The sequence below is a fragment of the Silurus aristotelis genome (assembly GCF_946808225.1).
Source record: "Silurus aristotelis genome assembly, chromosome: 21".
In the NCBI taxonomy this organism is placed as follows: Eukaryota; Metazoa; Chordata; class Actinopteri; order Siluriformes; family Siluridae; genus Silurus; species Silurus aristotelis.
In genome coordinates, this window is record NC_139594.1 from 160,655 (window position 1) to 176,426 (window position 15,772).

Consider the following 15,772-nt stretch of genomic DNA (forward strand, 5'->3'; position numbering starts at 1 on the left):
CCTATCCTGCTTTCTTGACTCTCTAGAGGTCCTTACGTGCAGAGGACACCGAGCACCCACCCGTACAGACAGGACGGGGTCTCAGCTACTCGGAACAGAAGCAACGCTACCCTGACACACCTCCGAGCTCGAAACAATGCAAATCAACAGGCTAATAAATACTCTCGTTCACGACTTCACTTCTTCTTCTCTCCCACCACTCCTGTGCACTGTAAAAAAAAAGATCACGATGTGATTCCTTGAATTCTGCTCTCCTGGTGTGTGTGTTTCTACTGTCGTGCGAGCGAGTCGCTACAGTGTGTTACCTCATATTTGATTTCATCACGGACAGCGAGTTAGAACAAAATAACAAAAGTGAAATTCTGCATGAAACTGGTGAAATCTGCCACGGGTGACATGACGTATATTTGACTTACGGTGATGCTGCAACAAGTTGTTCGCAGTGTTTTGAGTGGCACGCAAGCTTTAAGAGCAGAAGAACATCACTGGTAGACGACGAGAGATCAGGGAGACCTTTGACGAGCTCAACCCATGAAAATGTTCGCCAACTCATGCATGATGATCGGAAAACAAGCCACATGATCTCACTTCCGCACCCACTCTACTAGCTAGATTCGCATACCACCTTTTGAAAAATATTGTACACCACGTACACCTTTTTACAATGGGACTAACAGCATAGACCCAATCTACCTCTGGAGGACTTTACCTTTCTACAATGTTTACAAAGCACACTGCACAGTTTATGAACATTCTCACATAACCTTGTAAATCTGTAATTTATGTCTTGTAACTTTTTTCTTCATGTCCTAAATTTAAGTCATAGGCTGTATGGAGGAATCACAGAATAAGAACTACATTGCATTGTGTAACAGATGGTTTATCTGTACTTTATTAAAATTTGTTCATCAGGATAAATGATTAGTAATAAAGGACAAAGAATCAAATACAAACAATTTTCTAATACCTAAAAAAGTGATTCTGTATTTATTTAAGGGAAGTTCAGATAGATAATCCAATACACAAGATTATGACTGAAAAATAAATGAGTTAAATTAATCAGGTATGTTGGAGTAAAATATTTACTCTACTGAAATGTTTTATACAGAGTTTTCAAATTGTCAAACACAAAGTTTATAATTTTGTGAATTAACAAATTGCTATTTATTCTTCTATTGTGATTTTATAACTAGTAAGCTTGTGTAACCTCTAAACAAGAATTAAAGATTATTTTGCCATTGATTAGAGAGATTGTCTTTTTCTTCTTTTTCTCCTTCTTCTTATTGTCAGTAGAGTATGGGACTTTTATGCTACTTAGTGTTAGAAAGTCACCAAGGAGTACGTGACCAAAGGAGTATAAATGTGCGCTATGCTTCTGCGCTTCAACACAGATCATCACAGCTGGCAAATATATTGATCTAAAAAATTTGGGGGTTTTTTTTTGTTGTTTTTGTTTAGCAATTAATGGATGTTATTAATGTTACCTATTTAACACTAGAAGGACATGTGGATTTACAGAATTATAGATATGTTTATTTTTTAATCACTCTCACAGTGTACATGTGTATTATTGTGTTTAATACTGTTGTTATTTCTGTTATATTCATGAACAAACATCTCCATGAGCCCATGTACATTTTCATTGCTGCTTTACTTTGTAATGCTCTTTTTGGAGCGACTGCTCTTTATCCTAAACTGCTTCATGATTTACTGTCTGAAAAACCAATGGTTTCTTTGGGAATGTGTTTATTTCAGGCATTTTGTATGTACACATATGCTTCATCAGAATTTGCACTGTTATCAGCTATGGCCTATGACAGATATGTGTCCATTTGTAAACCATTACAATATGCAACTCTTGTAAAAATGTCAACTGTCAGAAAGCTTTTATTCTTTTCATGGATTTTGCCTTGCAGTGAAATTGGTATAGGGGCTATACTAATATCTCAACTACCAATGTGTAAATTTAAAGTGGACAGAATATATTGTGATGCTTACTCAGTTATCAAATTAAGTTGTAAAGAAATATCTCTTAATAACTTGTATGGACTTTTTATTTTCATCATCGCTGTATTTCCTCCAATGATCTTCGTAATTTTCTCGTATGTCAGAATACTCTCTGTGTGTGTGAAGAATTCTAAAGATTTCAGAAGAAAAGCTTTACAGACCTGTTTACCACATCTGCTGGTTTTTATCATTTTTTTTGTTAACATTTGTTTTGAAATTGTTAATAACAGACTGGAATCTACTCAAATTCCCCACATTATTACCATGATCCTGTCAGTTGAATTTTTACTCATCCCTCCTTTATTCAATCCCATAATATATGGGTTAAAACTGCAGGAGATTTGGAAAAGCACCAGTAGATTAATTTCATGGAAAAAGAGGACTCTGGTTTCTTTTTAATATTTTGCTTTATTATTATTATTATTATTATTATTATTATTATTATTATTACTATTACTATTAACACATGCTAAAATTAATGGAACTGAATGCTATTTTTATGGAGACAGGCATAATTTCTTAATAAAAACCTAATGCAGAATCATCTTTAAAAAACAACAAATAAATGAATGTATTCAATGAATGTATTTATTTTGATTGTGCACACATATCTCATACAATTTATATCTATTAAAATGCAAAAACTAAATTTGTAATTCAAAATGCCATTATTTACTATTACAATTCGAACTCAACAGTGTTATTGTAGCAAATATATTATTCAGTATGTAGAAATAAATCAAATGCATTTAAGTTTTTTGCCTGAATTTGGATGATGTGTTGGGTTCTGAATATATAATTATTATGAATTTGAAGATGGAATTCTGTCATCTCAAATTCATCTTCTGATTTTAACCACAGGTCTTTAATGTATAAATGGCCTTAATGTTATAAAACGTTCAGAGGAAACTGTAGATTTGTGTAGTCACAATGATGGGTTATTAGTAAGTGTATGTATGTGCACTTGTGTATGCAGTCTGATGCAGTGATTACTTAGACAAATTCTACATTGCTACAGACACATTGAAAAACATATGGGATTAATGAACATTTGAACAGTTACCAGATAATTTTATTTAAATGCTAAAATATGTACATGACCTGTATATACTGTATATTCTGTATCATAAATATTTAGCACATTATCAAAGTTTTTTTTAACAAAAGTGTCGGGATTTACAGAGCAATTTATGCAATCCTAGTTCCTAGCTTTCTGATTAAACAGTTGTGTTTTATACAGTTCAAAATGTGTTTGAGTTCAGGTGAGCTGGCTCTAGAACTGTAGGACTCAATAGTTGACTAATCCATATAATGTTGAAAGAGTCGCTGTTGGGAGTAGCAGTCAATTCTATCTGTGGAAACAATAGATTCAGATGTAGAGCTGGCCTTTGAGTAGAGGAGAGGAAACTATTTTTTGTTTTTTTATTTTGTTGTTTGTTGCTGTTGCTGATCTGTTACTTTCAAAGGTTGGTATCTCAGGCATTGCATTATTCCTAATCTCCTCATATCTAAACTGTAGTGAGTTGCTCTCTCCAGCAGGAGCTACAGTAGTGAGTTGCTCTGTGGCAGCTGCTGTCTGGTGTGAGGATCTCGGCCTACTCCACCTGGTCTGTTGTCTACCTGCTTGCTGTGTGAGGATCTCGGCCTACTCCACCTGGTCTGTTGTCTACCTGCTTGCTGTGTGAGGATCTCGGCCTACTCCACCTGGTCTGTTGTCTACCTGCTTGCTGTGTGAGGATCTCGGCCTACTCCACCTGGTCTGTTGTCTACCTGCTTGCTGTGTGAGGATCTCGGCCTACTCCACCTGGTCTGTTGTCTACCTGTTTGCTGTGTGAGGATCTCGGCCTACTCCACCTGGTCTGTTGTCTACCTGTTTGCTGTGTGAGGATCTCGGCCTACTCCACATGGTTTGAAGCCAATATTTGGGAGCTAAGGACATTAACTATCTGCATGCAAATATGGATGCCTAGCTGGTTAGCTGTGTCGCTCTACCTGGAAAATTTACAGTTCATTGCATCGAAGTAAGTGCACGCCACTCTGGAATAAGGTCTTTTCATTGGCTTTTTGTCTTTCTCTGTTGAACCATGGATATACTCAAACTATTTTGCATTCTCTCCACACTTTTTTCATGTCTCTCATTTCCTTGCGTTACTTCATGTGCAATCAAACAAAATGGCCTTGCTTATTAAGGCAGTAAAACACACAAAGTCTATTCAAATGATCGAGACTCTGCCTCTTTAATGATATTACGGACTTTTGGGTTAATGCCTGACAGATTTTCCATCACTCTGGCTCTGCTGTCATGTTTTATTATGAGAAAGCTCATTAATATTATTGCATTACCCAACAAACTGCATACAACTGTATTGTTAAAAAAACATTACTGTAGTACCTCAGCTGTGCTCTGTCGGGCCTTAATTATATTACTGCTTATGATCTCTGGTAATGTTCATGTCCACCCTGGCCCTTCTTCTGATGTTCTTTCTGGTGTTGTTTTCCCTACAGATCATGTGGCCTCAAATAACATATGCTTTGATGATTTTTGTAATCGCCATAACCTTGGGTTTTTGCATGTAAACGCAAGAAGCATATTACTTAAACTGGACCAGCTTAAAGTATGGGTTGAGAGTCCTAACCCTGACGTTTTAGTAATTACTGAGACATGGTTGCGTAACTCTATTCTCTATCCTGACAATCCTTTATGCCATAGGTCCCTCCCCTGATGCTGTTCAAGCTACCCTGCAACATAGCTTTCACCAACTACAGCAGTCTTTTACACAACTCAAACTCACTCTCAATACCTCCAAAACAAAAAGCATGTGGTTTTGCCGTAGGGGTACTACGCCTTCTCCTGCCGTTAACATCACCACCTGCAAGGGGGATATTTTAGAACAAGTCACTGCTTATAACTACTTGGGCATCTGGTTGGAAACTTCACTTTCTTTCTCTATCCACATATCAAAGCTGCAATCTAAGGTCAAAGCCAAGCTTGGTTTCTTTTACAGAAACCGCTCTTCGTTCACCACTTCTAACAAACTTATTCTTATTCAAATGACTATTCTACCCATGTTAGATTATGGAGAGACTATATATAGGGTTGCTTGTAAGTCCACCCTATCAAAACATGTTGCTCTTTACCATTCTGCTATCAGGTTTGCCACAAATGCTCCTTTCAATACACACCACCGTGCTTTATATTCATCTGTTAACTGGCCCTCCCTTCACAATCGCTGTAAAATTCACTGGTTCACGTTCATTTATAAGACCTTTCTTGGCCACTCACCTCCTTACTTAGGTCACTTGCTGCAGCTAAAGCCTGTCACATATAACACCCGGTCCTCACTTCATTTTTAATTAAGCATTCCTAAAACCAACTCTGGGTTTGGTCTTGCATCTTTTCAATCTACTGCCGCTCACGACTGGAATGCTTTGCAAAATACCCTCAAACTGGATAAATTCATTCCAGTTTCAACCTTTAAAAATATATCATATTTGTTCACGGATATATGCAGTTGTTTTTCTACATAATTTTGTTTTAAAATGTATTCATGTAATTGTTAATTTTGTATTTATTTTTTTTATGTTTTGTATTTATTTTAGCCCTACTTCCCTTTCCCTAAGTGGTTATTCCACTTGTCAGGCCGCCATTGTAAATAAGAATCTGTTCTTAATGACTTACCTCTAAAAATCAAGGTTAAACAAAACAAATAAACATGCTCAAAACTGTGGAGATGATAGTGGACTTTAGGAAACACCCCTCAACCCTGCTTCCCCTTACAATATCCAAACAGCTCTGTGTCATCTGTGGAGACCCTCAATTTTCTGGTAACGTCTCTAGGTTGCGTATGTAACCCCAGTTCCCGTGAGGGAACAAGATGCGGCATCGCAACTCTTTGGGAACGCAACCTCGTTGTCCGCGCTCTAAAATAATTTGTGTAATCAGTCAAATTCGACGTGCGGCTTCACCGGCGGGGTGACGTCAGGGCCAGAAACTATAAAAAGCACATGGCATAGAGCAGCGTGTGCAGCGTCTTGTTCCCTCAGGGAACTAGGGTTACATACGTAACCTAGAGATGTTCCCTCTCAGTAACTCAAATTGAATCACAACTCTTTGCAAAATGAGTGTCCAATCATGCCAGACTGACCGGTCCCTGACCAGTGTGTATAGGCACAGCTAGGTCAAAAGAACGGAGGGACCAGAAGTGGCACTAAGGTAAAGGGTATAAAACCAGACAAAGGTCAGCAGGGTGGACCAGCCTGCAGCATTGCAGATATCTTAGACTCCATAGGACCACGACTTCGAGGCTGCCACACTCTTGGTCAAGGGAGCTCTGAGAAAACGCGCCAATAGAGGGTCTCTGCCCAGAGATTGCCCTGCCACAGCAAATGCTTAAATGATAGAAGCATGGCCAGCATCTCTAGGCAAATGATGTGCCATAGTAGATGGGGCCCTTCTTATAGACCTTGGGTGGATCGGCTACTCATGACTGCTCCCCACCCTGTGAGGGACGCATCCCTTCGTAAGCATGACATGATGAGCAGGAACTCCCAGCATGGGGCCCTGAGACAGGAATCTAGGATCTTTCCAAACATCTAAGGCATGTAGGCCACGCCACATAACTTTGATCAGGTATCCTGATAAGCCTGCAGCACTGCCATGATGTGCAGTGTTCTCTCAGACCCATGACGTATGAGTATAACGCCACTTTGGGGCTAAAGGGGCGGGCTGAAAAAAGGCTTCGCCCAGGACCTGAACACCTTAGTGTGCATGACGGGAAAGAACGGAAGACCCCGACATGGAGGTTGTTATTCTGAAGCGCTCCTCCAGCTTACTGGACGGAGAGGCTCTCTGATTATAGGCCAGCCAAGATCGAGCTTGGTGACAGCAAGATTCACAACTTCCGTGAGCTCCTTGACCTCTGTGTCTGCATGCTCTCATTACAGGGGGAAGAAACTGCAGAAAGGCGTGCTTCTGAAGCCTGTGAACGAGTGCTGGACCGAGCAGGTAAGGTTAGAGATAAGGACAAGCCCATCTCAAAACACTTTGCGAGGTCCATTTGTGACCTCCAGGAACTGCCACGCCACTCTGCCTGGAAACTAGATTCACAGTTCCAACATGGTGGCTCTAGGAGCATGTGGCAGGGACTAAAAAACATCACGGACTATAGAACACAATAGAATGGGGAATGCGGTGCTTCTCTGGCAGACGAGCTAAACATCTTTTACGTTTGCTTCGAGGCTGCATCACAAACAGCATGCATGCTGAGAAAGCTGGAGAGGTAAACACGTTCACCATCTCAGAGCATGACGTGAGGAGGGGATTCAAGAGAGTGAATACCAGGAAGGCAGCAGAACCAGATGGCATCACAGGTCGGGTTCTGAAAGCCTGTGCTGACTAGCTAGCACCGGTGTTCACTGAGATATTCAACCTCTTACTTTAAACAGTCTGCTGTCCCCTAATGCTTCAAACAGTCCACCATTGTTCTGGTCCCGAAGAAGCCCCAGCCTGCCTGCCTCAACAAGTACCAGACACACTGGATCCACTACAGTTCACGTATCGCCAGAATCGTTCTACTGAGGACACCTTTGATTATCTTCTCCACACAACGATGAGCCATCTGAACTACAGAAAGGGGAATAATGCAAAAATGCTGTTTGTGGACTTCAGTTCAGCGTTCAACACCATAATTCCCACCACGCTCACCTTTAAGTTGAAGGTCTTGTGTCAATGGATCTCCAATTACCTGACAGACAGACCACAAGCCGTACGGGTGGGCAAACACACCTCATCCACCCTCAACCTCAGCACTGGAGCTCCCCAGGGTTGTGTTCTGAGCCCCCTGCTGTACTCACTGTACACATATGATGGTGGTGGCGTTGGAGGTGGCCACACAATCAAGTTTGCTTATGACACTGTTGTGGTATTTCTAATTTTAGCAATATATCTAAGGTGAAAGAAGGCGATTCTGGTGATATTATTCACGTGAGGAATAGTAAAGTAAAGACTCGGGTCAATAATCACACCAAGGTCTTTGACTGCTGTACACACTGAAACAGAAACACCATCCAGAGATGCTACGTAATCGGAAAGTTTGCTTCTAGCTGCATGTGGTCCTAGTAAAAGTACTTCCATCTTATGTGAATTGAGCAGGAGAAAGTTATCAAGCATTCACTGTCTAATGTCCTTTACACACTCCTCAACATTGTTAAGCTGATCTCTCTCATCTGGCTTTGCTGAAATATACAGCTGTGTATCATCAGCATAGCAATGGAAGCAAATACCATGTTTATCTATAATTTCACCAAGAGGCAGCAGATATAAAGAGAAAAGCAGTGGGCCTAAGACAAATCCTTGAGAAACACCAAACTTTACCTCAGAGAGTGTGGAGAACTTACCATTTACATCAACAAACTGATGGCGATCAGTCAAATAAGACCGGAGCCAAGAGAGAGCTGTTCCCTTTATTCCAACAATATTTTCAAGTCTAGCAAGCAGTATAGTCTGATCAATGGTGTCAAAAGCTGCACTGAGGTCGAGCAAAACAAGTAAAGAGACAAAACACTGATCAGAGGCCAATAACAGGTCATTAACCACCTTAACTAGCGCCGTCTCTGTGCTATGATGAGGCCGAAATCCTGACTGATCTTCTTCTTCTTCTTCTTTCGGCTGCTCCCATTAGGGGTCGCCACAGCGGATCATCCGTCTCCATACCACCCTGTCCTCTATATCTGCCTCTTTCACACCAACTACCTGCATGTCTTCCCTCACCACATCCATGAACCTCCTCCTTGGCCTTCCTCTTTTCCTCCTACCTGGTGGCTCCATCTTCAGCATTTTTCTACCAATATAATTCATGTCCCTTCTCTGCACATGTCCAAACCATCTCAATCTCGCCTCCCTCACCTTGTCACCAAAACATCCTACATGCGCTGTCCCTCTAATAAACTCATTTCTAATCTTGTCCATCCTCGTCACTCCCAACGAAAACCTCAACATCTTCAGCTCTGCTACCTCCAGCTCCACCTCCTGTCTTTTACTCAATGCCACTGTCTCTAATCCATACAACATCGCAGGTCTCACCACAGTCCTATAAACTTTCCCTTTCATTCTTGCAGATACTCTTCTATCACAAATCACTCCTGTCACTCTTTTCCACCCACTCCACCCTGCCTGCACTCTTTTCTTTACTTCCCTTACACACTCTCCATTACTTTGCACTGTTGACCCCAGGTACCTGAACTCCTCCACCTTCTCCACCTCTTCTCCCTGCAACCGCATCACTCCACTGCCCTCCCTCTCATTCACACACATGTACTCTGTCTTACTCCTACTGACTTTCATTCCCCTTCTCTCCAGCGCATATCTCCACCTCTCCAGGCTCTTCTCAACGTGCTCTCTACTCTCACCACAAATCACAATATCATCTGCAAACATCATAGTCCAGGGAGACTCCTGTCTGACCTCTTCCATCAACCTGTCCATCACCACTGCAAACAGGAAAGGGCTCAGGGCCGATCCTTGGTGCAGTCCAACCTTCACCCTGAACCAGTCTGTCGTACCTACTGCACACTTTACTGCCGTCACACTGTCCTCATACATGTCCTGCACCACCCTCACATACTTCTCTGACACACCTGACTTCCTCATACAATACCACAACTCCTCTCTCGGCACCCTGTCGTACGCTTTCTCTAAATCCACAAATACACAATGCAGCTCCTTCTGTCCTTCTCTATACTTCTCCATCAACATCCTCAAAGCAAATAAGGCATCTGTGGTGTTCTTCCTCGGCATGAAACCATACTGTTGCTCACAGATGGTCACCTCTCCTCTCAGCCTGGCTTCCACTACTCTTTCCCATAACTTTATGGTGTGACTGATCAACTTAATTCCCCTGTAGTTACTGCAGGTCTGCACATCTCCCTTATGCTTAAAGATCGGTACCAGCACACTCCTTCTCCATTCCTCAGGCATCCTCTCCCCTTCCAGAATCCTGTTAAACAATCTGGTTAAAAACTCCACTGCCATCTCTCCTAAACATCTCCACGCTTCTACCGGTATGTCATCTGGTCCAACCGACTTTCCATTCTTCATCCTCTTAATCGCTGCTCTCACTTCCTCCTTACTAATCCTATCTACATCCTGCTTCACCAACTCCACATCCTCCAACCTTCTCTCTCTCTGATTTTCCTCATTCATCAGCTGCTCAAAATACTCCCTCCATCTTCTCAACACACTCTCCTCACTAGTCAACACATTTCCCTCTCCATCCTTTATTGCTCTAACTTGCAGTACATCCTTCCCAGCTCGGTCCCTCTGCTTGGCCAATCGGTATAAATCCTTTTCTCCTTCCTTAGTGTCCAACCTCTTATACAGTTCCTCATATGCCTTTTCCTTGGCTTTCGCCACATCCCTTTTAACCTGCTGCCGCATCTCCTTGTACTCCTGCCTACTTTTCTCATCACTCTGTCGATCCCACTTCTGTTTTGCCAACCTCTTTCCCCTAATGCTCTCCTGCACTTCCTCATTCCACCACCACGTCTCCTTGTCTTGCTTTCTATTTCCAGATGTCACACCAAGTACTTTTCTAGCTGCCTCCCTCATCACTCCTGCAGTAGTTGCCCAATCATCCGGCACCTCTTCACCACCACCAAGCCCCTGTCTGACCTCTTGCCTGAACCTCACACTACACTCTTCCTCCTTCAGTTTCCACCATCTTATTCTTCTTTCAAACCTTACTTTCCTCCTCTTCTTCTTCGCCTCCAAAACCATCCTACAGACCACCATCCGATGCTGTCTAGCTACACTGACCCCTGCCAACACCTTACAGTCTCCAATCTCCTTCAGATTGCATCTCCTACACAGAAGATAATCCACCTGTGTGCACCTTCCTCCACTCTTATACGTCACCCTATGATCCTCCTTCTTCCTAAAATACGTGTTCACCACTGCCATTTCCATCCTTTTAGCAAAATCTACCACCATCTGCCCTTCCACATTCCTCTCCTTAAAACCATACCTACCCATCACCTCCTCATCACCTCTGTTCCCTTCACCTACATGCCCATTAAAGTCTGCCCCAATCACCAATCGTTCTTTCCTAGGTACACCATCTACCACTTCATCTAATTCACTCCAGAATCTTTCCTTCTCCTCCATCTCACAGCCAACTTGTGGAGCATAGGCACTGATGACATTTATCATCATCCCTTCAACTTCCACCTTCACGATCATCACCCTTTTAGAAACTCTCTTCACCTCCACTACACTCTTACTGTACGCTTCCTTCAGAATCACCCCTACACCATTTCTCTTTCCATCCACACCATGATAAAACAGTTTAAACCCACCTCCAATGTTCCTGGCCTTACTCCCTTTCCACTTGGTCTCCTGAACACACAACACATCTACCTTTCTCCTCTCCATCATATCAGCTATCTCTCTCCCTTTACCCGTCATAGTACCAACATTTAAAGTACCAACCCGAACCTCTACTCTCCTACACTGCTCCTTTTCCTGCCGTCTCTGTAGACGCCTTCCTCCTCTCCTTCTCCTTCTTCGGCCAACAGTAGCCCAATTTCCACCGGTACCCTGTCGGCTAACGATACCTGTGGTGGTCGTTGTTAACCCGGGCCTCGACCGATCCGGTATGAAATTCTCATTTGTGATCCGCATATTTGATTTGGCACATGTTTTACGCTGGATGCCCTTCCTAACGCAACCCTCCCCATTTACCCGGGCTTGGGACCGGCACTAAGAGTACACTGGCTTGTGCCCCCCTAATGGCTGGGTTGAAATCCTGACTGATACATTTCGTAAATGTTATTCCTCAGTAGATGTGAGCAGAACTGCTGTGCTACAACCTTTTCTAAAATTTTGGGTTAGGGTTATATAAAGGGGAGATTTGATATTTGCCTGTAGTTGGACAGCTGACAGTGTGAAGGTCAGGTTTCTTAATTAAGGGGGTGGATAACTGCAGTTTAAAGGGTTTAGGTACATAACAAGTGCTAATAGAAGAGTTTATTATTTTTTTTAAAACAGGTTCAATTCCCTCTGGAATGATCTGTTTAAGGAAACTTGTAGGTGAGGGATCGAGAATGCAGGTTGAACATAGTTTAATATATATATATATATATATATATATATATATATATATATATATATATTACACACACACATATATACGCACACATTATATACACATGAATGTGAAATGTTGGGCAGAATGTACAGTAAGAATATAAATACATAAAGATACATATAGATAAAAAAATAGTGCAGATGTAATTAGGAGTAAAAAATATATACAATGTTATATGTACATTGTATGTATAATTGTACAGAGGTTGTCAATCAAATTAAATATTTAATCGCGACTTAATCGCACATTTCTCGTTTCTAAATGTACCATATATTAATAATTCCTGTTTTTATTACTTTAAGCAACATAGACATGTAGAAATATGGATGCAACATAAAGCATGAAGACAAAAAATGTTTGTAAATGTTTTAAAGTAATAATGATGGTTTAAATGACGTAAATCATCAGGGCACTAAACGGAACCTTTGCTATGTTTCCACACGGACAGTTAATGAGGTGAAACCGGAGAAACTGCACCTCTTCAAGTCAAATCAAGAAGCTTTTATCATAAATGAGACATTTTACAGATTTGAATGATGTATTGTTTTTATCTGTACAGTCAATAAAGACAGTAATTTAAGTTTATTTGCCATTATGAGGGAAAAACCCACAAAACGCCACCCAGAGGGTTAATTGTGTGAATCATGGCGGATTTGGGGTTTGATTTGAGACTTGGCGCATAAATAAAACAAATGTTTACTGATTAAAAATATTTTTTGGTGTTTTTTTTATTTTATTTTATATCTAAGTAAAGAAAGGAGGTTGTGAATAAATGTATGTTGTGCTGAAGGTTTTAATTTCACCTCTTTTATATTTATTTATTTATTTATGTATTTATAATTTTTATAAGAATGTTAAAAAGAGTAAGGCGCGCTGAATTGATAGCGCTTTAATAAAATGTAGTGCCGTTTAAAATAAATTATTTAATATAAACTTATTTTGACAGCCAAATATATATATAACTATACCCCCTGTCTGACCGACAAATATCCCAATTTACCGAACACATCCAATATGGCGGCGCAGCGGTAACGCAGCGGCCCCTCCGAATCCAAAAAATGGTGTTTTTACCGTATTTAGCCTGACTTTTCATAATACATGGACACCAGAGACAGCTGTGTTAATGTATACGACCACCATATGCTGTCACAGTACAGGAATCATGCAACCACTAATCTGCATGATGATGTAATTAATAACCTATGTGACCTCTGCCACAAAGACCAGGCCCCCAACCCTCCGTGTCACCTGATGCCCGGTGGCCGGGAGAGGGGATGACGGAAGCGCTGCTCGAGGAAGTGGAAGTGCGGCAAGCGGGCGGGTGTCCATGCTAGGCTAAATGCTAAACCTAGCCGGCCGGCTCTCTCATCCATTCTTCTTTTAAACTTCTGCTCCCTGGACAATAAATTGGATTACATCCGACTCCAGTGGACCACACGATGAGAGTTCAAAGACTGCTGCATCTTTTTCTTCACAGAGACATGGCTCAGGGACAGAGTTCCGGAAGCCACCATCCAGCTAGACGGACTAACCGCCTTTCGTGCTGACAGAAACGCAGCTCTGTGCGGTGACTCGCGGTGGTGGCGTGTGTGTTTATATCAACACGGAATGGTGCAAGAACTCTGTGCTTGTATCCCGCTGCTGCTCATCACTAGTGAAGTTCGTGACTGTAAGATGCAGACCATTTTATTTACCGTGGGAATTACCACTGTTTTCATTGTCGGAGTGTACATTCCTCCCAGCGCTAATGCTAAGGAGGCACTGAGTGAACTCTACGGCGCTATTAGCAGACCTGCAGAATGCTCACCCCGACGGATTGTTTATTATCGCCGGAGATTTCAACCATGCGAATCTCAGGACTGTGCTCCATAAACTCCATCAGCATGTGGACTTTGCAATGAGAGGAGCGAACACACTGGATTTTGTTTACACAAACATCCCCGGCCCCATCTCGGCTACTCAGACCACTTCTTTGTTATGTTAATTTCAACATACAGACCTCTCAGCAGGCTCTCTAAACCAGTTCTGAAACAGGTGAAAACCTGGCCAGCAGGAGCCACCTCTGCTCTTCAGGACTGTTTTGAGTGCACTGACTAGGATGTTTAGGGAGGCTGCAACCAACGGCGATTTGTAGAGGAGTACAAATCATCAGTGACCAGCTACATCAGCAACTGCGTTGATTACGTGACCATCTCCAAGACTATCACTACACGCTCCAAAAAGAAGCCGTGGATGACCACAAAAGTGTGTGCGCTGCCTTCAGAGCAGGGGACAAGATGGCCTTAAGAACAGCAAGGGCCAAACTGTCCCATGCCATCATAGAGACAAAGCGCACACATGCCAAGAGAATCCACGACCACTTCCAGGACAGCAGTGGCAGGGCATCCCAGATGCACTGAATGACTTCTACGCCCGGTTTGAGGTACAGAACAACATGGAGGCGAGGAAGACCACCCCCCCCCCTCAATTACCAGGTACTCTGGTGACAAGGTGCTCTAACCACAGCTGAAGTGAGTAAAACTCTATGCAGAGTTAACCCACAGAAGTCTGCTGGACCAGACAACATTCAGGCAGATGTCTTCACTGACATCTTCAACATCTTCCTGAGCAGCAACATTGTTCCTACGTGCATCAAGACAATGACCATTGTCCCTGTGCCGAAGAAGTGTACACACTCCTGGCTCAATGACTATCGTCCCATCGCGCTCACACCCATCCTAATAAAGTGCTTTGAGAGGCTCGTCATAGGGCACTTTAAGACCCAGCTTCCACCCTCCCTGGACCCCATGCAGTTTGCGTATTGTCCAAACAGTTCCACGATGCCATCTCCACAACCCTTCATCTGGCCCTCACCCACCTAGACAACAAGGACACATACGTAGGAATGCTGTTCATAGACTTCAGCTCAGCATTCAACACAATCATCCCTCAACATCTGATCGATAAGTTGAGCCTACTAGGCCTGAACACCTGCCTCTGCAAGTGGATCCTGGACTTCCTGACTGGGAGACCTCATTCAGTCCAGATCGGGAACAGCATCTCCAGCACCACCACACTGAGTACTGGGGCCCCTCAGGGCTGTGTGCTTAGCACACTGCTGTTCACTCTGCTGACTCACGACTGTGTAGCAATGCACAGCTCGAACCACATCGTCAAGTTCGCCGATGACATGACTGTGGTGGGTCTCATCAGCGAAAACAATGAGTCAGCATACAGAGAGAAGGTGCACCAGTTAACAGCCTGGTGTGGAGCGAACAACCTGTCTTGTTACGTTGACAAATCCATCTCAGATCGCAAGACACTACAGAGGGTAGTGAGGACAGCTGAGAAGATCGGAGGCTCTCTCCCATCCTTCACAAACATTTACACCACACGCTGCATTCGGAAAGCTAACAGCCTTGTGGATGACCCCACACACCCCTCACATACACTCTTCACACACACACGAAATACTACAGTACTATTAGTTTGATAATAAAATCCCTGTTTACCTTCATAGCCAGCAACCACTAACAACTGGAAACAGTGGCCTAACAAGTCTGGTGTCTTGCAGATATGCTGCAGGACTGCTCTCTTAATACTTGCATACTCAATCTATGTTTTACTATGGCAGGAGAAACTGT

General features: G+C 42.5%; 2 protein-coding genes across 2 annotated transcripts in view; both read left to right on the forward strand.

The window, feature by feature from the left end:
• LOC310716793 (uncharacterized protein) overlaps positions 1-15,772 on the forward strand; it is a 116,634-nt gene that overhangs the window by 7,341 nt on the left and 93,521 nt on the right. The gene's annotated exons all lie outside the window — the stretch shown is intronic.
• On the forward strand, positions 1,465-7,620 carry LOC310716592 (olfactory receptor 10J4-like; the record flags this gene model as incomplete). Its single annotated transcript, XM_083523878.1, has 4 exons — positions 1,465-2,362; positions 4,718-4,931; positions 6,952-7,012; positions 7,480-7,620. 4 exons carry the CDS (start codon positions 1,465-1,467, stop codon positions 7,618-7,620), a joined length of 1,314 nt encoding a protein of 437 aa, XP_083380004.1.